Raw genomic sequence first — 26,415 nt, forward strand, 5'->3', positions numbered from 1 at the left:
CAATAAACATAATCCAGCATATAAACAGAACCAAAGACAAGAACCACATGATTATCTCAATAGATGCAGAAAAGGCTTTTGACAAAATTCAACAGCCTTTCATGCTAAAAACGCTCAATAAATTCGGTATTGATGGAACGTACCTCAAAATAATAAGAGCTATTTATGACAAACCCACAGCCAATATCATACTGAATGGGCAAAAACTGGAAAAATTCCCTTTGAAAACTGGCACAAGACAGGGATGCCCTCTCTCACCACTCCTATTCAACATAGTGTTGGAAGTTCTGGCTAGGGCAATTAGGCAAGAGAAAGAAATCAGGGGTATTCAGTTAGGAAAAGAAGAAGTCAAATTGTCCCTGTTTGCAGATGACATGATTGTATATTTAGAAAACCCCATTGTCTCAGCCCAAAATCTCCTTAAGCTGATAAGCAACTTCAGCAAAGTCTCAGGATACAAAATTAATGTGCAAAAATCACAAGCATTCTTATACACCAGTAACAGACAAACACAGAGCCAAATCAAGAATGAACTTCTATTCACAATTGCTTCAAAGAGAATAAAATACCTAGGAATCCAACTTACAAGGGATGTAAAGGACCTCTTCAAGGAGAACTACAAACCACTGCTCAGTGAAATAAAAGAGGACACAAATAAATGGAAGAACATACCATGCTCATGGATAGGAAGAATCAATATCGTGAAAATGGCCATACTGCCCAAGGTAATTTATAGATTCAATGCCATCCCCATCAAGCTACCAATGAGTTTCTTCACAGAATTGGAAAAAACTGCTTTAAAGTTCATATGGAACCAAAAAAGGGCCCGCATCTCCAAGACAATCCTAAGTCAAAAGAACAAAGCTGGAGGCATCACGCTACCTGACTTCAAACTATACTAGAAGGCTACAGTAACCAAAACAGCATGGTACTGGTACCAAAACAGAGATATAGACCAATGGAACAGAACAGAGTCCTCAGAAGTAATACCACACATCTACAGCCATCTGATCTTTGACAAACCTGACAAAAACAAGAAATGGGGAAAGGATTCCCTATTTAATAAATGGTGCTGGGAAAATTGGCTAGCCATAAGTAGAAAGCTGAAACTGGATCCTTTCCTTACTCCTTATACGAAAATTAATTCAAGATGGATTAGAGACTTAAATGTTAGACCTAATACCATAAAAACCCTAGAGGAAAACCTAGGTAGTACCATTCAGGACATAGGTATGGGCAAAGACTTCATGTCTAAAACACCAAAAGCAACGGCAGCAAAAGCCAAAATTGACAAATGGGATCTCATTAAACTAAAGAGCTTCTGCACAGCAAAAGAAACTACCATCAGAGTGAACAGGCAACTTACAGAATGGGAGAAAATTTTTGCAATCTACTCATCTGACAAAGGGCTAATATCCAGAACCTACAAAGAACTCAAACAAATTTACAAGAAAAGAACAAACAACCCCATCAAAAAGTGGGCAAAGGATATGAACAGACATTTCTCAAAAGAAGACATTCATACAGCCAACAGACACATGAAGAAATGCTCATCATCACTGGCCATCAGAGAAATGCAAATCAAAACCACAATGAGATACCATCTCACACCAGTTAGAATGGCGATCTTGAAAAAGTCAGGAAACAACAGGTGCTGGAGAGGATGTGCAGAAATAGGAACACTTTTACACTGTTGGTGGGATTGTAAACTAGTTCAACCATTATGGAAAACAGTATGGCGATTCTTCAAGGATCTAGAACTAGATGTACCATATGACCCAGCCATCCCATTACTGGGTATATACCCAAAGGATTATAAATCATGCTGCTATAAAGACACATGCACACGTATGTTTATTGCGGCACTATTCACAATAGCAAAGACTTGGAATCAACCCAAATGTCCATCAGTGACAGACTGGATTAAGAAAATGTGGCACATATACACCATGGAATACTATGCAGCCATAAAAAAGGATGAGTTTGTGTCCTTTGTAGGGACATGGATGCAGCTGGAAACCATCATTCTTAGCAAACTATCACAAGAACAGAAAACCAAACACCGCATGTTCTCACTCACAGGTGGGAACTGAACAATGAGATCACTTGGACTCGGGAAGGGGAACATCACACACCGGGTCCTATCATGGGGAGCGGGGATGGGGGAGGGATTGCATTGGGAGTTATACCTGATCTAAATGATGAGTTGTTGGGTGCTGATGAGTTGATGGGTGCAGCACAGCAACATGGCACAAGTATACATGTGTAAGAAACCTGCACGTTATGCACATGTACCCTAGAACTTAAAGTATAATAATAATAAAAAATTAAAAAAAAAAAAGAAAAAAAGAAATAACCATTATCGGAGAGGAACTGAAGGAGATAGAGACATGAAAAACCCTTCAAAAAATCAACAAATCCAGGAGCTGCTTTTTTGAAAAAATTAGATAGATCACTGGCTAGACTAATAAAGAATAAAAGAAAGAAGAATCAAATAATCAGAAATAACAAGGGAGATATCACCACTGATCCCACAGAAGTACAAACAAGCATCAGAGAATACTACAAACATCTCTATGCACATAAACTAGAAAATCTAGAAGAAATGTTGAAATTCCTGGACCCATACACCCTCCCAAGACTGAAACAGGATGAAACTGAATCTCTGAATAGACCAATAATGAGTTCTGAAATTGAGGCAGTAAGAAATAGCCTACAACCAAAAAAAGCCCAGGACCAGAAAGATTCACAGCTGAATTCTGTCCGAGGTATAATGAAGAGGTGGTATCATTTCTACCGAAACTATTCCAAAAAATTGAAAAGCAGGGACTCCTCCCTAACTCACTGTATGAGGCCAGCATCATCCTGATACCAAAACCTGGCAGAGATACAACAAAAAAAGAAAACTTCAGGCCAATATCCCTGATGAACATTGATGCAAAAGTTGTCAATGAAACACTGGCAAACAAAATCCAGCAACACATCAAAAAGCATATGCACCATGATCAAGTCAGCTTCATCCCTGGGATGCAAGGTTGGTTCAACATATGCAAATCAGTAAATGTGATTCATCACATAAACAGTATTAAAGAAAAAAAAAACACTTGATTATCTCAATAGATGCAGAAGAGGCCTTTGATAAAATTCAACATACTTCATGTTAAAATCTTTGAATAAACTAGGTATTGAAGGAATAGACTTCAAAATAATAATAATAATAATAATATGACAAACCCACAGCCAATATCATATTGAATGAGCAAAAGCTGGAAGCATTCCCCTTGAAAACTGACACAAAACAAGAATGCCCTCTCTCGCCGCTCCTATTCAACATAATTTTAGAAATTCTGGTCAGGACAATCGGGCAAGAGAAAGAAAGAAAGGGTATTCAAATAGGAAGAGAGAAAGTCAAACTATCCCTATTTGCATATGACATGATCCTATATCCAGAAAACTCCATTATTTCACCCAAAAAGCTTCTTAAGCTGATAAGCAACTTCAGCAAAGTCTCAGGATACAAAAGAAATGTGTAAAAATCATAGCATTCCTATTCACCAACAACAGAGCCAAATAATGAATGAACTCCCATTCACAATTGCTACAAAAAGAATAAAATACCTAGGAAAACAGCTAACAAGGGAAGTAAAGGACCTCTTCAAGCAGAACTACAAACCACTGCTCAAAGAAATCAGAGAGGACACAAACAAATATAAAAACGTTCCATGCTCATGGATAGGAAGAATCAGTATCATGAAAATAGTCATACGGCTCAAAGTAGTTTATAGATTCAATGTCATTCCCATTAAACTATCATTGACATTCTTCAGAGAATTAGAAAACAACTATTGTAAAATTCATATGGAACCAAACATAAAAGACAAGCCTAAGCAAAAAGAACAAAGCTGGAGGTATCATGCTACCTGACTTCAAACTATAGTACAAGGCTACAGTAACCAAAACAGCATGGTACTGGTACCAAAACATCATGGTACTGGTACAAAAACAGACACATAAACCAATGGAATAGAATAGAGAAGTTAGAAATAAGACCGAACACCTAAAATTATCTCATCTGTGACAAAACTGACAAAAGCAAACAATGGGAAAATGATTCTCTAATAAATGGTGCTGAGACAACAGGCTAGCCATATGCCAAAAATTGAAACAGGACCCCTCCCTTACACCTTATACAAAAATTAACTCAAAATAGATTGAAGACTTCTAGGATTTTTATAGTTTTGGGTTTTACATTTGTTGTAAACACTTTACAAGAAAATATAGGCAATACCATTCAGGACATAAGCATGGGCAAAGATTTCATGATGAAAATGCCAAAAGCAATTGCAACATAAGCAAAAATTGACATAAGGGATCCAATTAAACTAAAGAGCTTTTGCACGGCAAAAGAAACTGTCATCAGAGTGAACACACAACCTACAGAATGGGAGAAAATGTTTGCAACTTATTCATCTGATAAAGGTCTGACATCAAGTTGACAAGGAACTTAAACAAATTTATAAGAAAAAAAGTCCTATTAGAAAGTGGGCAAAGGACGTGAACAGACACTTCTCAAAAGAAGACATTTATGTGGCCAACAATCAGGAAAATAACCTTGACATCACTGATCATTAGACAAATGCAAATCAAAACCACAATGAGATACCATTTCATGCCAGTCAGAATGGCTATTATTAAATGTCAAGAAAGAACAGATGCTGATGAGGTTGCAGAGAAAAAGAAATGCTTTTACACTGTTGGTGGAAGTGTAAAGTAGCTTAACCACTGTGGCAGAGAGTATTGATTCCTCAAAGATCTAGAACCAGAAATACCATTTGACCCAGCAATCCCATTACTGGGTATATGCCCAGAAGGATATAAATCATTCTATTATAACAATACATGCACACATATGTTCACTGCAGTACTACTTACAGTAGTAAAGACATGGAATCAACCATAATGCCCATCAATGATAGACTGGATAAAGAAAATGTGGTACACATACACTATGGAATACTATGCAGCCATAAAGAGGAATGAGATCATGTCCTTTTTAGGACATGGATGGAGCTGGAAACCATTATTCTCAGCAAACTAATGCAGGAACAGAAAGTCAAACATTGTATGTTCTCACTTATAAATGGGAGCTGAATCATGAGACCACATGGACACAGGGAGGGGAATAACACACACTGGGACCTGTCGGTGGGGTAGCTTAGGGTGAGGGACAGCATCAGCAAGAATAGCTAATGGATGCTGGACTTAATACCTAGGTGATGGTAGGAATCTGTGCAGCAAACGCCATGGCACACATTTACCCATGTAACAAGTCTGTACATCCTGCACCTGCACCTCTGAACCTAAAATCAAAGTTGAAGAAAAAAAAGAAATTTTTCTTTTCACTGGCAAAACAATTATGTGCATTTTGGATTTTTTCTTACTAAGGGAAACAAAATTTTACACATTAATGCCTTTATGTTATCATATCTATAGTAGTCCTTATTTTTTCTTGTTAAAATTTATGTAAATACTTTCCACTGATTATGTGCTACTTCATAATTATGAAACATCAATAAAGTGATTTTTATTTAAAAAAATTACAGCTGAACATTTTACTTTATGCCCAGAAGGGAAAATGCATCTCATGCATTTCTATCATGCTTAGAGGTACCCTAGGAAGATATATTGCACTTGACTATTTCCTACGTTGGAGGCTAGAAAAATATTTATTTATTTATTTATTTATTTATTTATTTATTTATTTATGAGATGGAGTCTCATTCTTGTTCCCCAGGTTAAAGTGTAAAGGCATGGTCTCAGCTCGCTGCAACCTCTGCCTCCGAGGTTCAAGCAATTCTTTCTGCTTCAGTCTCCCAATTAGTTGGGATTACAGGAGCCCACCACCCAATCCTGGCTAATTTTTTTTGTATTTTTAGTACAGATGGGGTTTCAACATGTTGGCCAGGCTGGTCCTTTTTCTTTCTTAATAGTAAATATTTTGGCATTTTACTTTTTATATATTTCTTTTCAAAATTTTTTATTTTACGTTTGGGGGTACATGTGAAGGTTACTAGGTAAACATGTGTCACAAGGGTTTGTTGTACATATCAGTACATCACCCAGGTATTAAGCCCAATACCCGATACTTATCTTTTCTGTTCCTCTTCCTCCTCCCACCCTCCACCCTCGAGGAGGTCCCAATGTCTGTTGTTTATTTCTTTGTGTTCATAGTTCTTATCATTTAGCTCCTATTTATAAGTGAGAACATGTGGTATTTTGTTTTCTATTCCTGCGTTAGTTTCCTAGGCATGATAGCCTCCAGCTCCATCTATGTTCCTGCAAAAGGCATGGTGTCATAGAAACAATTGTTATTGAGCAGAAGTAAAAACATCTACTAAAAATTATCACTGTCTGTTCGATAATAGGAGTATCCAAAGAATTTTTGGCTGAATGCAACCACGGATTAAAGGTACTATACAAAAAGTGCTTTTACACCACCAGATCCTCCCACAACACTACCTCATGCCTACTTCCCTGCAAAAACAAACAAATGAAAAACTGAAAGGGTTGAAGGAAATGCAAGCAACAGAACATGGAAACAGGAGAGCATAAAGAACCATGCTGGCTGGGAGCGGTGGTTCACACCTGTAATCCCAGCACTTTGGGAGGCCGAGGCAGGCAGATCACCTGAGGTCAGTAGTTTGAGACCAGTGAGGCCAATATGGCAAAACCCCGTCTCTACTAAAAATACAAAAATTATCTGGGCATGGTGGTGTGCACCTGTAGTCTGAGCTACCCCGAAGGCTGATGCAGGAGAACTGCCTGAACTCAGGAGGCGGAGGTTGCAGTGAGCCGAGATTGTGCCACTGCACCCCAGCCTGGACAATAAAGCAAGACTCTGTCTCAAAACAAACAAACAAACAAACAACAATAACAAAAAAAAAAAAAAAAAGAACCATGCTAAAGATTTCACATGGTTGCCTACAGAGCAAACATAGTTTACCTTGGTTTTTGGAGGTGGTTTTGGCATGTCTTTTTCTAAGCCTCTTGTTAAAAGGATGGGCAGGGAATTCTTATAACTGGCCTCCTACAAAAGAAGTATAAAGGAAACATTAGAGATTAAAGAACATTTACCCTAACCAAAAATTACAAGGTAGTGAAAAACAGTTTTTAAGAGAGAGCATTTCTGGATTGAGTTGTTCACATCAGAAGCTGGTGAAATTGTAATATGGAGTGAAAACTTTTCCTCTTATTTGTCATATACAACAGCAAAGTAAGATAAGATGGTGATGGAGTAGGTGGGAAATGTACAGTACGTATATTCAGAGATGATCATTAAAAATCTTACCTGCACTATTATGTCAGTTTATCACATACATATCCACTATAGACAGCTTGCTCTTCTTTTGAGAAGTGAATAGTTAAATCTCCAAAATATCAACCAACAAACTTAAAGTTGCCAACATTCCCCACATTTTACACATAGATTCTGACTCTTTACATACTTGATCTTAAACAATTTCCTTCAGATAATTTAGCAAACTACTATTAAATAGTGATAGTTTTGTATTAACACCCTGTGGAAGAATATATGAGTATCTGTTTCCAGAATTATTAAACCTCCAAGTCCTTGGTTCACACCAAAACAACATTTACTAAAATAATGGCAGAAATTACAAGGAGGCAGCTGAGGCAGAACTGTATAGATTTATTATTTATTCCTACATGATGAACAGAAATGACTGTAATCTTGTTTGTTTTGTTGTTTCAATAATGCAGAGCCTCACTTCCGAATAGCCATTAACTTGGATATGCTTTCCATAGATGATTCCATCTCCAAATTAAGATAGGAAAAGAATACATAAAAGGAAAATTACAGACAACAAGAAGGCTAAGGAGAAAGTCAGATTTTTTTCACTTATTCCATAATCCTCTGTATCCCATTTCTTCCCCAACATTCCTGCCATTCAATAATCTAAATCATATATTTTTAAAAGTTTAGTTTATGGCTAACTTGTTATAATCTTTTAAACATAATTTTAGTATATATACTTCACAATATTACTAAAATTTGCTAGACTTATATTCATTTATTTCTAAAGGGAGCAATATATTATTAAGATAAAATGTCCCTAAAGAAAGTAACAACACTACTTATTATTAATAAAGATTGACTCTTATGATGTATTGGGCACTGCTAAAGACTCTGCATTTATAATGCCATTTTTACCCCCAATAGCCCTATGAGCTAGGAACTATTATCATCATCTCCCCTTTAAGGCTAACACAGGGCAGGCTTACAGAAGTTAAGTAAACTTGCCCAAGGTCACAGGGGACTCAAAGATTGTTCTGTATAACTTTAGGGCTTGAGCTCTTAATACCTTTATATATTACTCATCTCCAATATACTATACTTGGCATCTTAAACCACTAAGTTGTGGAGCCATAGCATTTTAAAGCCAAAAGAGTTTTGTAAAAGTCAACTAGTCGGCCTCCCTGATTTTACAGATGAGGGACTTGGATTCTAAGGTGATGTGTCCAAGATCACATAGACAGTGGCAAAGCTGAGACTCATGTCTGGACCACAAAGCAGTACACAGCACCTGTTCTCAGGTTTGTGCTAGGGACAAACATTCCCAGATGCATAGGGGATTGGAAGCCTCTTCTAAGCTGCAGAGTAGCTGCAGGTACTGCCAACACTCTCAGCTGCCTGTGGCCTCATGTAGCCCTTATGTAAGTACCAAACGGTACATTTCAGAGATCCCTAAATAAGTGTGCATTCCGGTCCTACCCTTTCCCACTAGTTACAGCACCTGCTGGTGGTAAGCTGCTTTCTGGAAATAGTGAATGAACCCATTCCCGCTTCTGACTCACTGTGAGAGGGATAAACTATATCCAGCATGACATTTAGGAGAGCCAAATGCATAATCCATTGCGTAATTTGACTATGCTTGGATAACACAATTATGCTTTATACTTGTACCCGTGTTTTAAACTACTGGTATGTAAATGCTAGAATATGATGAAAAGAAATAAGGCTGTTAAGGGAAATTAGTAGAAATGTCTGATTTTTGTCTATGACTGTCTGAGTGTTTACAAATGCCTATAATTCTTTCTTCCTTATGCATAAAACAGAAGTGACAGTATTTCTTTATTCTATTTTCCAGCCCTGTCTCTGTGAATTAATGGGCACAACGCTGACAGTCAACTTTTCCCTATAAGTCTCTGAAAGCATTTTTTCTAAACTCCTATTTGCAAATGTCGCCTACATGAATTATATTTACTTTTTGTTTTACAACTTTAAACTCAGACAATACAGACAAAGTAAAGTTTAGCAGTCCGAGAATGAACTGGCAGATAAAAGATCTAGCTCAGGGAAGAAGTACTATTTATTGATGAAAAGACAAGTCAGCGCCTGTTCAGAGTTGCGTTCCCAGGGCCCCATCAGAATGGTGCTGAAACAGCAGCCCCCACGCTTGCAGCAAGCAGCCAGCAAGGGGGCTGCAGAGCCACAAGACACAGGTAACACCTTCCTGTAAGGCCCATGGTACTTCGATTTCTGGAGAAAAGTTAAATAATTCAACCAGTAGCCTAAGCAAATAACTGGTGATAACTTATTCTTTTAAAACATATATTATGCAGTTAAGTACGAAATACTAAGATAAAACATTTTACAAACCTTTATAAAGCCATTTATATTTGTACATACGTATCTGAGATAGTTGAAAATGTATGTCCACAGCAAAAGTATAAACACAAATGCAAACAGTAGCATTATTCATAATAGCCTAAAAGTGGTGACAATCCAAATGCCCATCAATTGATGAATGGATAAACAAGACATGGTATAGTCACATAATAGAATATTCTTCAGATATAAAAAGGAATAAAGTACTGACACCTGCTACAACATTAATGAACCTTGAAAACATGCTAAGTGAAAGAATACAGACACAAAGGATATATATTGTGTGATTCCACTGAAATGAAATGTCCAGAATAGGCAAATACTTAGTGACAGAAAACAGATTGATTATTGCCAGGGGCTGGGGGGAGTGGGGAATGTGGAGCGACTGCTAACAGGTCTGATGTACATGAGGTTTCTTTCTTTTTTTTTTTTTTTTTTTTTTTTTTTTTTTTTTTTTTGAGACAGGTCTCACTCTGTTGCCAGGCTGGAGCGCAGTGGCGCAATCTTGGCTCACTGCAACCTCCGCCTTCCAGGTTCAAGCGATTCTCCTGTCTCAGCCTCTGGAGTAGCTGGGACTACAGGTGCGCGCCACCATGCCCAGCTAATTTTTGTATTTTTAGTAGAGACAGGGTTTCACCATGTTGGCCAGGATGGTCTTGATATTTTGACCTCGTGATCTGCACACCTCGGCCTCCCAAAGTGCTGGGATTACAGGAGTGAGCCACTGTGCCCGGCTGAGGTTTCTTTGTAGGGTGATAAAAATATTCTGGAATTAGGTAATGGTGATAACTGCACAGTTTGTGAACACACACAAAGCCGTAGATTGTATACTTTATAAGAGTGAATTTCAATGGTATGTGAATTATATCTACGTTTTTTACAAAGCCATGTAAAGAAAGTTCCCACATTCTCAAGGCAAAAGAGACCTTGGGCTTGTGTTCAAACTCTTCCTTTAGAAGAACTTTTTGGAAATAGCTTGGAGGGGGATGTTTTGTTTTTTAAGTGTTAAACTGTATGTAGGCATGAAAATTTATTCAACAAATATCAACTGAATCTTATTAATAGTTGGAATGGTTGGTATTCCAATGCTGGGCACTGGAGAATGAAGTATCAAACTGGACATTAATAGATCATATAGGGTATATCTATATTTATTTTAAACATTTTGTCTACTTATATGAGACTTTTGACTGAACCAGTTGGTCACTTTAATGACCTTTGCATAACACCTACTTGCTTAAAACAGCTGTGTCATGGTATTATGAGAACACCAATTAAAAATACAATAAGGAAGGAAAAAATACCTTGTTTATCATGGCTTCTTTTGCTCTACTATTCAACTACTGATGACATTTAAAAATAGAAAAGCCCTCACTGTCCCCTCAGCCTTGCATACTACTCCCACAGCTCTTTTAAGGCTTGGTCCCTTGTTTCATTCAGGTCTTTGCTAATTTCACTGGAGCAGGTTCTCTTCCCAGGATGCCACCTGGGAAAGGATATTAATCACCACCTCTCTCCTCTTCCACTTGTTGCTCTCTATCCCCTTACCCTATTTGATGTTTCTCCATAGCCCTTAGAAATAGCTGACTTTAAACTACACTTACTGGTTTTAATTCTTTTTTTTTTTTTTTTTTTTTGAGGTGGAGTATGGCTCTGTCACCAGGCTGAAGTGCAGTGGCGTGATCTTGGCTCACTGCAACCTCTGCCTCCCGGGTTCAAGCGATTCTCCTGCCTCAGCCTCCTGAGTAGCTGGGACTACAGGTATGCATCACCATGCCCAGTTAATTTCTGTATTTTTAGTAGAGATGGGGTTTCACCATGTTGGCCTGGATGGTCTTAATCTCTTCACCTCGTGATCTGCCCACCTCGGCCTCCCAAAGTGCTGGGATTATAAGCATGAACCACCGCGCCCGGCTGGTTTTAATTCTTTATTGTCCATCTTACCCTACTCTGTAAGAGGAGTTGGTCAGTCTTGTTCATAAATACATTATATCTACAGAGCCTACAACTAGGTTTGGCACATAGTAGGAGCTCAATTGTTGAGTGACTGAGTAAACTGAATAAATAAACTCCCCTTCAAAACTCCCTGTGCATTCCTCCTGCTTTTAGTCCCTTCTTAATTCCCTTCCTAAATTCCCTTTATGATCCTTCATTCTCCTGCTAATACCCTTAATTTCCTTCCTCCAGTCTCCAATCATTGCTTTCACCTCACAAAAGTATAATGTTAGATGAATCCAGCTATATGCCTTCTCTGTGCTGGGAATGGAGCAACTCAAAGTGGCTGGAAAAAAATTACAGAATTGGTTGATTGGTTTCACATTAAATTTATGACCATAAACTTTGAATGGACCCTCCCTCATGTACAGCAATTCTGCTATACTTCTTGCGTAACTTGATTTTCCACGTTCCAAGATGGTATTTCTTGTCTTTCCCTCTCTTCTCAAACCCCTTTCTTTCCATTCTTGCTTCATACTTCTTTGGAAAAACAGAAACATTAGAGCAGAAGCTACTCATTGTTATACCATCAAATCTACAAACCTACCTGAAATCATTCAATCTTCTCTGCCTTCCCTGTTGTTACAATGAGAGATATGACTGGTTGTATCAAAAAGCAATTCCTTTCATATGCACAGTGGATCTCATTTCCTCTCACCTCCCCAAAGGCTGCTCCTTCAGTGGTCTCCTGTCACTCCCTTCCCCACTATGACTATTCCCATCAATCACAAGCATGCTCTGCAGTCATATCTTACTGTTTTTGTTCATTTATTTTTAAAAGATACTTCCTTAATCCTACATCTCCCATTAGCTATGGTCCTACTTTTTTTGCTTCCCTTCATAGCAAATTCCTTTAAAACAGCCATCTTCACTCACTTTCTCTGCTTCCTCATCTCCAATTCATTCTTCAATGCCCTAAGATCTGGTCTTTGTCTCACTATTTCACAGAATCTGCCAAAATAGTCACAGCTCAGCCTCCATCTTACTCTTGTTCTTAGTAACATTTAAAGAAAGTGACTATTCTTGAATTACTCTCTTCTCTTAGCTTCCATGATATCACTGGTAGGTGGCTTGTGATGGTTAAATTTAGGTGCCAACTTGACTAAATGAAGAGATGTCCAAAGAGTTGGCAAAACATTATTTCTGGGTATGTCTGTGAGGGTGTTTCTGGAAGAGATTGGCATTTGAATCAACAGGCTGAGTAAGGAAGATCCACCCTCACCAAATGTTGCAGGCACCATCCAATTGGCTGAGGACATATATAGAAGAAAAAGGCAGAGGAAAGGTGAATTTGCTCTCTCTCCTAGAGCTGGGGCACCCATCTTCTCCTGCTCTTGGACATCAAAACTCCAGGTTCTGCATCCTCTGGACTCTGGACTTGCACCAGCAGTCTCTCAGGCTCTCAAGCCTTCAGACTTAGACTGAACCATGCTACCAGCTTCCCTGGTTCACCAGATCTTGCAAACAGCCTATTATAGAGCTCTTCAGCCTCCAAAATCATGTGAGCCAAACACCATAATAAATCGCCTCTCTCTTTACACACATACATACACCCCCCCCCCCCCCACCCCCCACTCACACCTCCTATTGGTTTTGTATCTCTGGAAAACCTTGACCAATATACAGGGGGAAGACATTTTCCTACTCAACCAGACCAACTCCATATGGTTGGCTGCTGCTCCTCCTCTATACAACAAAGTTACAGTTACATATCTATTGGTTATTGGTTTATTTTCTGAATGCTCTACTAAAGAGAACTCTAAGCCTGGGCAATATAGGGAGACTCTGTCTCTACAAAAACAATAAAATAAAATTAGACAGGCATGGTGGTACATTCCTGTGGTCCTGGATACTCAGGAAGCTGAGGCAGGAGGATCTACTGAGCCCAAGAGGTCCAGCCTGCAGTGAGCTGTGATCACACCACTGCACTCCAGCCAGGGTGACAGAGCGAGATAGAAGAAAGAAGAACGAAGAAGAAAGAAGATGGAAGAAGAAGGAAGAAGAAGAAGGAAAAAGAAGGAAGAAGAAGAAGGAAGACGAGGAGGAGGAGGAAGGAGAAGAAGAAGAAGAAGGAAGAGGAGGAGGAGGAACGAGAAGAAGGAGAAGGAGGAGAAGGAGAAGCAGCAGCAGAAGAAGAAGAAGAAGAAGAAGGAGAAGGAGAAGGAGAAGGAGAAGGAGAAGGAGGAGGAGGAGGAGGAGGAGGAGAAGGAGCAGGAGCAGAAGCAGCAGCAGAAGCAGCAGTAGTAGAGGGAAGAGGGAAGAAGAGGAGGAGGAATAGGAAGAGGAGGAAGAGGAGGAGGAGGAGGAGGATGAGAACGAAGAAGAAGAGGAAGAGGAAGAAGAATAAGAAGAAGGCAGTGGCGACGGCAAAGAAGGCAGTGGCAAATAATATGTCTCCTTTTACTACTGTGATCACAATTCCATGAAGAAGTGCCTGGTATAGCAGGAACTCAATATGTGTGTGTTGAATAAATGAATGAAGGAAGTTGGAGTGACTCAAGAGTTGATACACAGAAGTCTTCTTTTCCTAAATGATATGAAATCATTCACCTTGATGGCTTTTAAATACAACCAATATATAATGTTGCCCAAATTTGTGTCTCTGTCTTTGATGTTTCTCCTGAGCCCAAATTACTTACATCTAACTGCCTAATTGGCAACTCTACACTTAGTATGTTCAAACTTGAGCTTATAAATTATCAGCAAAAAAATTTTGTCAGTCTGAGGTTGCAGTGAGCCAAGATTGCCATTGCACTCCACCTGGACAACAGGGTGAGACTCCCTCTCAAAAAAACAAAAAAACAAAAACTGTCAGTCTTTGAGTCTTCCTTAGATTAGCAAATGTCATCTAGTTGCTCAGGACAATGTCTTAGGAATCTACCTTGATTCCTCCCTTTCTCATACATCTTGCATTCAACCCGCCAAGTCCAGTCAGTACTATCTCCAAAATAAACTGAAATCTGTCTACTCTTCCCTATGTGCACAGCCACCCCAATCATAACCATCACTGTTCACCTAAATTACCTCAAACATCTTGCCCTCTACAAGCTTTGTACATGTAAATCAGAGGATGTCACTTCTCTACCCTAAATCTTCCAATGATATATCATTATTCCTACAATAAAATCCAAATTCCTTACCATGACCTACACAGTCCCAATGATCTAGCCTATGTCTCTAATCTCATACCATTTGCCCCCTCCTCATTATGCCCCAGCTACCACGGCCTTCTTTTCTGTTCTTCAAATACTGCAAGTCCCTTCCTGCCTCCCAGCATTTGCCCTTCTTATTCCTTCTCCTTGGAATGCTTTTTCACACTGCTCTAGCATAGCTGTGCATTCAATCTTATCTTTCAGCTCCTATGTCACTTCCTCAGAGAGGCCATCTTTAACAACCTCATCTAAAGTGGTTCCTCTAACTATGCTGTTCTCTTCTTAACAGGCTTCACCTTCAACCACAGTACTCACTTTAATTTGTTATTGATTGTCTACCACTCCAAGAAGTCTTGAAGGCTCATGAGGGGTAAAGATATTTGATCAGTGTATTCTAGTATTCAGTGCATATTTAGTAAAGATTTTTTAATGAACAAATAAAACTGTCAACTTCTACATTTCCCTTCCTTTTAGTATTAATTTCCAACCATTAGAGAATTTTGGTGAACTCTATGATATTGGGAATAAGATAATAACACACTTTTCTATTTCTGATGGGTAAGGATAGATGTAAAAGAAGCTACATTATGACAGGGAGGAACCACATTTGGTGTGCTGGGGTCAAACTCACAATAGTTGATTTGGTCAGATTTGGTGATCTGGAGAGCAGATGACAGACAGCAATACTCATACAATTACAAATTGAAGTAGCAAAAGCCCATGACTGAGGCCTCTTACAGGAAAGGGCATGCAGAATAGTGCTACTTTGCACATAACCAGGGTCCAATACATATGACTGGTACATTACAGACCACCCTTTTTAATCCCGTAGAAGTCTCTTCTGCAGTTCATCTGTATCTCAAATGAATCTCAATTTGATTGACTGAAAAAAGCAGATTTCCTTAAAACTCAAAAGAAATATAATGTTATCTTTACATTAATGAAAGGAATAAGCTTAATTTTAAAATAGCACTTTCTAGATCTTCACTATATATTTTTGGAAAAACTCTGTAATTTTCTGGCTTGGCCCAGGGAAGTAGAAATGGGAGGATGAGAAGTAGTCAAATTCTACATAGAATTTTGAACTAATTATAATTACTTTATGAACTGCAACAATAATAGTCACAGGCACAACCTTATGAATTATATACCTTATGAAACACAATTATAATTTTAATTGTGTTTAAGTCTATTAAAAATTACCCTACAGAAAATGGCAACCAGTCATTTCCACGTAAAGAAAAAAATGAAAATTAATTGCAGCAGGGGTGGTCAAATTAAATCAAAGCTTTATTGTCCAGTGCTACGGTTTGAGTATTTGTCCTCTCCAAAAGTCGTATTGAAATTTAAGCCCCAGCGTGGCAGTGTTGAGAGGTGGGGCCTTGAAGCAATGATTGGGTTTTAAGAGCTCTGCCCTCATGAATAGATTAATTCATTTGTGGATTAATAAATTAATGGGTTAATGAATTAATGGGTTATTATGCGAGCAGGATTAGTGGCTTTTGCATCCTCTCTTGCTATGTGACCTCTGCACATGCCAGCTCCCCTTCCCCCTTCCACCACGAGAGGAAGCGGCCTGAAGCCCTTGCCGAAGGCAGATGCTGGTGCTATGCTTCTTGTACAGCCTGCAGAACTGTGAGCCAAAGAAACCTCTTATCTTTATAAATTAAAAAAAAGAAGAGGAAGAGAGATCTGAACTAGCACACTTAGCCCCCTAACTATGTGATGCCCTGTACCACCTAGAGCAAGAAGGCCCTCAACAGATATAGCCCCTTGAGCTTGGACTTCTCAGCCACCAAAACTACAAAGAATAAATTACTTTTATAAATGACTTCATTTCAGGTATTCTGTTATAAGCAAGGGAAGATGGACAAAGACATCAAGCATCACTAAGCTCTAAAGTTTGGACTCTCAGTCTTAATATTATTATAATCCAATATAGAGCTTTCCTTCAGCTCCTATATCACCTCTTTGGAGAAGCTCCATCTAACAACCTCACCAAAAAAAGCTTTCCCTAGTTATGTTTTTCAACCTGCTTTACTTCTGTCACAGTACTTATTGAATTGAGATTGGTTTAGATGTCCATGTGTTGCTCTGATCTGTTCCTAATAACTGTGCTGTCCTTTGATCATCGAACCCACCATGCTTTCTCATTTAACAGTCTTGACTTAGAGAAGCTCTACTTTTTATTTATTTGCACAGAGGTTTAAATAATGATCCACTACCATATGCAAGTGTGCAAGTGCCTGACTCAGGGCCTTTGTACTTGCCGTTCCTTGTGCTTAGAATGCTCTTCCTCCAAAAGTCTGTATGGCTTGCTCTGCCACGTCATTTAGATCCCCACTCAAATGCTCCCTAGCCTAGGGGTCTTCCTTCACTTCTCTACACAAAAAAGCTCCCCGGCTCCCTTCTCTCCCACCAACTCATATACAGTACCATTAATTTCAAGAGTGTATCATGGTTTAATTTTTTTTTTTTTTTTTTTTTTTTTTGCAGAATCTATCATCAGATGACATAGTAACTTCCTTAATTGTTTATAGTCTGTGCCCACCCCGCTAAAAGGTAAACTTCATGAGAGCAGGTATTATTTTTTAATTCACTGCTATTTTTAAAGCTCATAGAATATCAGCTGGCTAACAGGCATTCAATAAATGCTTGAATAGCTGAATAGACTGATGAGTCAAAAGCAACCTCTTCCGACTCCTCTTCTTCAGTTTATCCTACACATGAATGCCAAATTAATTTTTTCTACTTTATTACTCTTAGTCTGTTTTGTGTTGCTATAAACGAATACCTGAGGCTGGGTAATTTATAAAGAAAAAAGATTTATTTGGCTCATTCTGGAAAGTTAAGTTTGGGCATCTGCATATGGTGAGTGCCTCATGAAGGAAGGCAAAAGGGAGACAATCTGTGTAGAGATCATATGGCAAAGGGGGGGGGGGGGTGCCAGGCTCTTTTTAATAACCAGCTCTTGCAGAAACTAATACAGTGAGAACTCACTCACTTCCAAGGGAGGGCATTAATCTATTCATGAGGAATCCACCCCCATGACCCAAACACCCCCTCATTAGGTCCCAACTCCAACGCTGAGGACCAAGCTTCCACATGAGATTTGGTGGAGACATACAAACTACATCCAAACCATAGCCAACTCCAATTCAAGTTATTCCTTTCCTGGAAACTTTTAATTACTGCTGCCCATCATCACATTTAAATTCTTATTGCTGCCATCCAGCACATTTCAACCCACCCTTCTTGTCATATCTACCCTACATGAACTTTATAATTGGGGTCACATGCTACTTGTGCTAATTACTTACATGCTTATCCCATTTTCCATCCTTGATCTCAGATGCTTAAAGGACTTTTCAATCTTTTCTCTCTTTATGGTGCTGAAGTAGACAATTAATATCTTTGTATGTCTAACACTCATTCTCCCTTCTTTGGAGGAAGATGTAGTTTTAGGAAACCACTCTTCTCCTATTGGATACAGTGTTTCAATAAAAGTGTATCTCTGAGGAACAATTGGACATGTCTTCCAAGAACTTCCAAATATCAATCAGATACCCATTCACTATAATTTTCACCAGAAATGAGAAGACTCAAAAATTGAGAATAGCTAAAGCTGACTCTCCCAGTGGCAGTCTGTTGAAGACACTGTTTGGCTCTCACAACACCTGCTGCCCAGAACCTTATAGCTGTCAGCTGTCTTGGTAAGGGTCCTCTGGGAAGTCTGGTTTGTAGAAATTCCTTTCCTTTCCTTTTGTCAAATTTTTCCCAGATTTGTTTTTTGTTGCTTTCAACTAAAGAAAGTACTTTGAGTTACACAAATATTTATTATAGTGTCTTTTATATTGTGGGCACTGAAGAGAAAATTATGAATTGAAATCGTGCAGTATTGATGGTAATGATAATCAAATTAATAAACAACACTGGCTATCACATATATAGTAGTTACTACGTGCATGGTTTTCTTCTAAGTGCTATTACACATTTACTCATTTTATCTTCACAACAACCCTATGAAATATGTGCTTTTACTACCCAAATTTCATATGTAAGGAAAGTGAGGTACAGAGAGTCTGAGTAACTTGTCTAAGGTCCTACATCTAGTAAGTGGTAACACTGGAATTTGAAGCCAGGCAGTCTGTCTCCAAAACCTGCTCTCACCTGCACAGAACACTGCCTCTCCTGAAGAGTCCTTCCTATTTAATGAAATCAGGAAACAACGCACGTTAGGTAAGTCCCAAAGCAAACTAAAGTAGGAAATCATAACAAATAATCTTTCATGTACGATCTGTCTTGTACAAGCCACAATCATAATGTGTCACCTATATATTGGAGTGGAAATACATGGAGTGAAAATATGAAGCCTTTAATCATTATTAGGTCTTTCCTAAGTATTCAACTAAGGTTTTGAGGCAGTGGCAACGCTTTGTGTATTTCATATCATTTACTCATCTTCTCCCTCTGGGCATCAGGAAAGCCATTTTCAGCCTCTCTTCCAGTTAGATTGGGAGCCACATGACAAGCCACTTCTAGATTTGGCCATAAAAATATTCCAAATTATTTTCATCCTCCTGTTTCCCTGATAAGGCAAACTTTGATGGTAGCTGGTCTAAGATGAGGAGGGCTCCTCAACCCACTGGACTGCAAAGTGAATGAGAAATACATTTTGATTGTGTTAAGCCACCAAGGTTTTAGAATCTTTTACAGAAGCTTCCATTAACTACTCTGACACTATTTTCCCATAAATAGCTATATTGTTGTATTCACACTACATTTGTTTAACTAAATTATATAAGTACCATAAAAAAACAATAATTGGCATAAACAGGTTTGGAAACAAACACGATTGACTCCTGGTCAGCATACAGTAAAACTGGTATTGAGCAGGTGTATAAGAGAGTCACCTATTAGTCACAAGAATTAAGGGTTGACATGTACAGCAGTCAGTATGTCTTAAAAAAGAATGCACAGAATTAATTCACCTGGCAAATTAGGTAGTTGGAAGTCTGTGAAGCAAACTTTTATTGTATGCACTAGAGATGTGAACAATTATTAATGCTCAGAATAGTTACTATGACTTTCTTGAAGGAAATTTGAGTTAACTTTCACTTAAACGTGTTGTAATTTAATGGATGTTTTGAGTAAATATAAAGAACTAGAATAAGTGTTCTAGAAGATACAAGAATGTATGAGTTGATTCACAACTTTAAGATAAATGCCAACATATAAGTAAATATGAGATATTGTTCTTACCCTAGAAAAACTTACAACACAACATGAAAGGAAAAAAACCCCAACTTATCCAAGGCAGAATGTTCTAACAGAAGGAGAAAGAAAGTGCCACAAGACAACAAAGGAGATGAGGATTAACTCTACCTGGAAGCTGGAGAGGGCTTCACGGAGGGGGTAGAATTTGAGATGTCTCAGTTGGACCTGTACCAACTTAACCAGAAGCAGACCTTGCCACGAGGATTGACAGCAAGTAGTTTATGCGGGTGGTTCTGTGGTGGAATGGGGGTGATAATAGAGGGAGAAAGGGAGCCAACAAGAAATGTCACTATTAAGCTCCCACAGTGGTTCTTAAGCTTAAATTTAGGGGAGAGCTCGGGGAACAGTGTAAAATATACACCCCTAAATAATTCTAATTGAGGAGTAAAGCAGCTGGGAATTTATACCCCCCCAGTTTTCAGCCATGGATAAGGCTTACCCCCATCACTGGAAGAATGTTCATTTCTAGGCACTTCCAGGCCACAGAAGTATAACTTCCATCCTGAGGAGATCAACTGAAGAATATATCAGAAACTCAGTTTTATAGAAAACATAAGTGATCTTTAAAAACCTCAAATATTCACTTGCCATTTACTGAGTGCCTTCTATTTGCCAAATATACACAGTATAATGATTTAAAGTAGTCAACTTCTTTAATAAACAGTTCCAAAGTTTTGCCATCTCACTGGAAACAGTTTAAAGGATACATAGCATAATGGCGTCTTCATAAGCAAAAGCAATTTAGTCTGTCTTCTGTTAATTATTCCTTATAATAGAAAAGAATGTAATACCTGGCAATGTGTTACATCTAATGATTCATGAGAAGACACGACTTTCTAGTGTTTACCTATAATCACTCTATAAAACAAAATGTCTGGGGAGAAGAAATTAACAGCAATCTGAATTGTAAATATATGCGTATGATCTAAAAATTGGAGCCATAAAGCATTCCAAACTATGAAGTAACTTTTAATATTACTTTTATTACTTAATGCTTTACACTTCTTGTTAATCTAATTAGTTTCTACTACTAAAAGGTGCCCATTTGAGTAATTCAAGCAAACAACCCTCTATTATGCTATTAAAAATTTTATTTTTATATAATTAGGGGGACAGGTGCATATTTCTTACATGCATATATTACACAGTGGTGAAGTCTGGGCCTTTACTATGTGTACACACACCCACACACACACACACACATTTTCTTTATTCAATTCTCCCTTGATGGACACCAAGGTTAATTCTATCTTTGTTATCGTGAATAGTGCTATCCCAATCCATAAGACTGGGATGTTTTTCCATTTGCTTGTGTCATCTACAGTTTTTTTTTTTCACCAGTGTTTTTTAGTTCTCCTGATAGAGATCTTTCACCTACTTGTTTAAATATATTCCTATGTATTTTTTTTTTTTTTTGGAGCTACTGTAAATGGGATTTCCTTCTTGATTTGGTACTCAGCTAGGTCCTTAATGGTATATAGAAATGCTACTGATTTCTGTACATCAAATTTGTATCTCGAGCCTTTACCAAATCTAAGAGTTTTTTGGTGGAGCCTTTAGGGATTTCTAGATAAAAGATTGTATCATCAATGAACAGGGATAATTTGACTTACTCTACTCTAATTTGGATGCCTTTTTTAAAAAAAATCTTGCTTGATTGTTCTGGTGAATCTATCTGGTCCCAGTCTTTTTTTTTTTCTTTCTCTTGGTAGAATTATTTTTATTACTGATTCAGTTTTTCTACTTATTGTTGGTCTGTTCAGGAATGCTATTTATTGATCTCAGAAAGTTGTATGTTTGTAGGAATTTATCTATTTCCCCTAGGTTTTCTAATTTGTGAGCCTATAGTTCTTCATAATAGTCTTTGATGATTTGTTTTATTTCTGTGGTGTAGGTTGTTATGTTTCCCTTTTCATTTCTGATTGTGTGTTTATCTGGATCTTCTCCCTTCTTTTCTTGGTTAGTCTAGTGAGTGGTCTATCAATTTTGTTTGTCTTTTCGAATAACCAACTTTTCATTTCATTGATCCTTTGTATTTTGGGGGGATCTCTTATTTAGTTCTATTCTGATCTTCATTATTTCTTTTCTTTTGCAAACTTGGGGTTTGCTTTGTTATTGTTTTTCTAGTTCCTTGAGGTGTGAAGTTAGGCTGTTAATTTTTTTAATGTAGGCATTTAATGCCATAAACTTCCCTCTTAGCACTATTTCTGCTGTATCCTGCATATGGTGTGTTTTCATTTTCATCTGATTCAAAAAATTTAAACTTTCTGTCTTAATTTCTTCATTGACCCAGTGATCATTCAGGAGCATGTTGTTTAATTTCCATGTGTTTGTATAGTTTCTGAAGTTCTTTTTGGTATTAATTTCTAGTTTTTATTCCACTGTGGTCTGAGAAAATACTTGATATCATTTTGATTTTTAAAAATTTATGAAGAATTGTTTTGTGGCCCAATCATGGGGTCTATCTTGGAGAATGTTCCATGTGCTGATGAGAAGGATGTATATTCCATAGTTATTGGGTAGGATGTTCTGTGAATGTTTGCTAAGTCCATTTAGTCTAAAGTCCAACTTAAGTCTAATGTTTCTTTGTTAATTTTCTGTCTCAATGATCTGTCTGTTGCTGTCCCCATTATTACTGTATTGCTGTCTATTTCTTTATGCCTAGAAATATTTGTTTTGTGACTCTAGGTGTTCCAGTTTAGGGTTCCTAAGGTATATCTTGCTGAATCGATCCCTTTATCATTACATAAAATCTTCTTTGTCTTTTATTACTGTTTTTGATTTAAAGTTTGTTTTATCTAATATAAACAAACTTAGATTTGCTTTTTCTTTTTAATCCAATCTGCCAATCTGTATCTTTTAAGTGGAACATTTAATCCATTTACATTCAAGGTTAATATTTATATGTGAGGCTTTGATCCTGTCATATTGTTAATTGTTTCCAAATTGTTTTATAAATTCTTTGTTTCTTTTTCTCTTTTTGTCTTTGTGGTTTGACGAAATTGTCATGCTGTCATTTGATTCTTCTCTCTTCCTCCTTTCTGTGATTGCTTTATAAGAACTGTGAGTTTCATATTTCCAGGTGTTTTCATGATGGTGAATATTAACTTTTCATTTCCATTTTTAAGATCCCTTTGGTCATTTCCTGTAGGGTCAGTCTAGTGGTGACAGATTGTCTGAGCATTTGCTTGTCTGATAAAAATTTTAGTTCTCCTTCATCTATGAAGCATATTCAGGAAGGTTATAAAATTCTTGGCTGATAGTTTTGTTTTTTTCTTTCTTTCAGCACTTTGAAAGTACCATCCTACTCTCTTGTGGACTGTAAGGTTCCTGCTGAAATGTCTGCTGTTAGACTGAAGGGTTTTTTTATGTTGATAACTAGACTTTTTTCTCTGGCTAATTTGAAAATTCTTTCTTTCACTTTTACTTTAGACATTCTGAATATAATATGCCATGGTGTGGTCTTTTTGCAATGTATTTTCCTGGAGATTGCTGGGACTCCTATATCTGGATATCTAACTTTCTTGCTAGATTTGGGAAGTTTTCATCAATTATTTCCTTAAATAGATTTTCTAAGCTTTTTTTTATCCCTCTTCCCCCTCAGGAATGCCAATAATTTGTAAGTTTAGTCACTTTTTGTAGTTCCATATGTCTTGAAGGCTTTATTCATCTTTTTTTTCCTTTTTTTTTTTTCTTTTTATCTGACTGGATTATTTCAAAAGACCTGCCTTCGAATTCTGAGATTCTTTTTCTTATTTGGTCTAGTCTATTACTGGAGCTTTCAAATGTATTCTGTATTTGCTTCAATGCATTTTTTTAATTCCAAAATTTCTACTTTGTTTTTTGAGACAGGATCTCTCTCTGTCACTCAGGCTGGAACACAGTAGTACAAACACAGCTCACTGCAGCCTCAACTTTCTGGTCTCAAGTGATCCTCCAACCTTGGCCTCTTGAGTAGCTGGGACTACAAGTGTGTACCACCATGCCAAGCTAGTTTTTGCATTTTTTTGTAAAGACAGGGTCTTGTCATGTTGCCCAAGCTGGTCTTGAACTCCTATGCTCAAGTGATCCTCCTGCTTCAGCCTCCCAAAGTGCTGGGATTATAGAGGTAAACCACTGAACTCTTTTTTTTTTTTTTTTTTTTTTAAAGATATCAATCCCCTGGTACGTTTCACATTCATATCCTGAGTTGATTTTCTGATTTCTTTGTACTAGTTTTCAGAATTATCTTGCATCTCATTGAGCTTCTTTAAAACCAATATTTTGAATTCCTTATCTGGCATTTTGAGAAATTTTTTTTTATGGGGATCTGTTACTGGACACTTGTTGTGTCCTCTGGTGGTGTCATATTTCCATGCTTTATCATGTTTTTTATGTCCTTTCTTTGATAATTACACATCTGGTATAGTAGTCACTTGTTCTCATTTTTAAAAATTGCTTTTGTAGGGGAGAATTTTTGTATTTTTCTCTTGAGTAGATGTATTTTTCTGGTTGAGTAGCATACTTTGGCTTTGATTTTGGGCGCCTGAGGTTGTATAATCTTTGTATGACACTCAGTCATACACAGGGTCAATGGTATCTGTGATTTCCTAGGTGGCTTAGAGTAGTTATTAGGTGAGGCTGTGGTGAAGCTCTGCTGGGGACTTGGACATCAACTAAGCCTGTATTTGAGCCCTGGTGGTGGCAGCAATGGAGTAAGTGTCTCTGTCTTTAGGTCCCAGAGCAGCTTATTCTAGCTTGCTCCATCCAGCATTAGTGGGTCCTGGAGGGCTGATTCTTGGGCCTCCTGATGGCTTTCATAGAAGCTAGTTGTGAGACTGTTGGGCTACATGTGTGAGTGGGCTCTTAAGGTCCTAGGCATCTGAAGTGGTGTGGGTGATGGCATAGCAGTGGTAGAGCAACCCACTGGCCCCCAAGTGGTATGTGTTAATGTTGCTGAAAGCAACAGCGAATGGGGCAGCCTAGTCTCCAGTCCCACAGCCGCCTATAGCAAGGTCATATGTATTGTCCTAAGCTTAGGAGAGCTTGCTCTTCCCTGTCCTTCCCATGGCTAGGTGATGAGTACAGCCATGTTGCCTCAAACTTGGCTTAATGGTGAGGCACAGCCTAGTGTTAAACTCTCAAAATGGTGCCTTGGGCCTGGGACCAGAAAGAGTGCGGTCCCTCTCAGGCAAGGAGCCTGGACAAGAAGCTGTGAGAAGTACGGTCTACTCACATCTCAGTCTCAACAGCTCACAGCAGGGTGGCAGGGACCCTCCCATGGGTGCATGGGAGTGCTTTGTTTCCCCTCTCTCTCCTTGGAGCAATGAGGTGGCAGCAACTGTGTCTGTAGATGCTTGGTATCTAGGCTGCTCTCAAATTGGTATCCAGATGAGGCTGCTCTAGGCTTGGATGCCTATGGGATTCTGTGTGGGTTCCCTTTCTGGAGCTTCATATGTCAGGCTAAAGCCCCTAGTGGGTTGAGAGTTTTTCCCATATCCAAAACTATAGAAGCCTATTTCAGAATGTAGAGCCCTGGGGGTTTCTCTTTGACTGTTTCCCCACATCCAGGAGCCTTTCCTGGCTCTCAGTCAGTCCCTGGCCATGCAGGCTGCCTCAAACCTTCTCCTTACTTATCTCTGGTGTTTCCCAACTCTTCTCTAGGGAATCCCAGTGTCTTCTCCTAGACAATCTGTTCAAAATGTATCTATTTACTATTCTGGTCCCTCTCTGTGAAGGAGACATATACTACCTGGGTCTATTCAGCCATCTTAATATCAACTCTATGATCTGCCACGCTATTTAATTACTGCATTTTAAAAATACATCACTTAACTTTTTTTTAACCTCCAAACTCAGAATCTATCTAAAAATTATAACTCACGATCAAAAGAAGGATTTGTTCGGAAGAAAGGAGCAAATGAATTCTAAATAAGTGGTACCTCTGAGTTTCATAAATGCTCAAAATGATAACATAGATTTTGGCGGGTACAAACTAATTATTCTCACTACATAAGTTTACCTACACAAAAGGAGAGACAGTGCAACCAGATTACAAAGAAGCAAACAACAAAAAACCAAAAACATCTTTTATTTCCTGTTATAATTCCCCTGCTGCTCAGAAGTTCGTAATATTCTTGAGGGGCTACACAAGAGGTTAGGAATAGTGAAGACATATAGGAGTCAGAAGAACAGAGTTCAACTGCTTTCCTGACACTGACACTAAGTTCCTACAGTACATACTCATTAAATGAATGCACGTATGAAAGCTCATGGCACTGATGGCCTAAGTTAAGTCTCCAAGATTTTGGTTATTTCTCTACT

At 38.2% G+C, this 26,415-nt stretch overlaps 1 protein-coding gene across 10 annotated transcripts in view; it reads right to left on the reverse strand.

Annotated features, from left to right (window-relative positions):
• Positions 1-26,415, reverse strand: part of FAM13A (family with sequence similarity 13 member A) — a 388,692-nt gene that overhangs the window by 184,624 nt on the left and 177,653 nt on the right. For all 10 annotated transcript variants that reach the window (XM_021939093.2, XM_021939091.2, XM_021939090.2 and 7 more), the window contains one exon: positions 7,004-7,087. In XM_021939093.2, coding sequence (XP_021794785.2) covers positions 7,004-7,087 — 84 coding nt within the window. The remainder of the gene's footprint in view (positions 1-7,003; positions 7,088-26,415) is intronic.

This window comes from Papio anubis, chromosome 3 (assembly GCF_008728515.1).
Source record: "Papio anubis isolate 15944 chromosome 3, Panubis1.0, whole genome shotgun sequence".
NCBI lineage: Eukaryota > Metazoa > Chordata > Mammalia > Primates > Cercopithecidae > Papio > Papio anubis.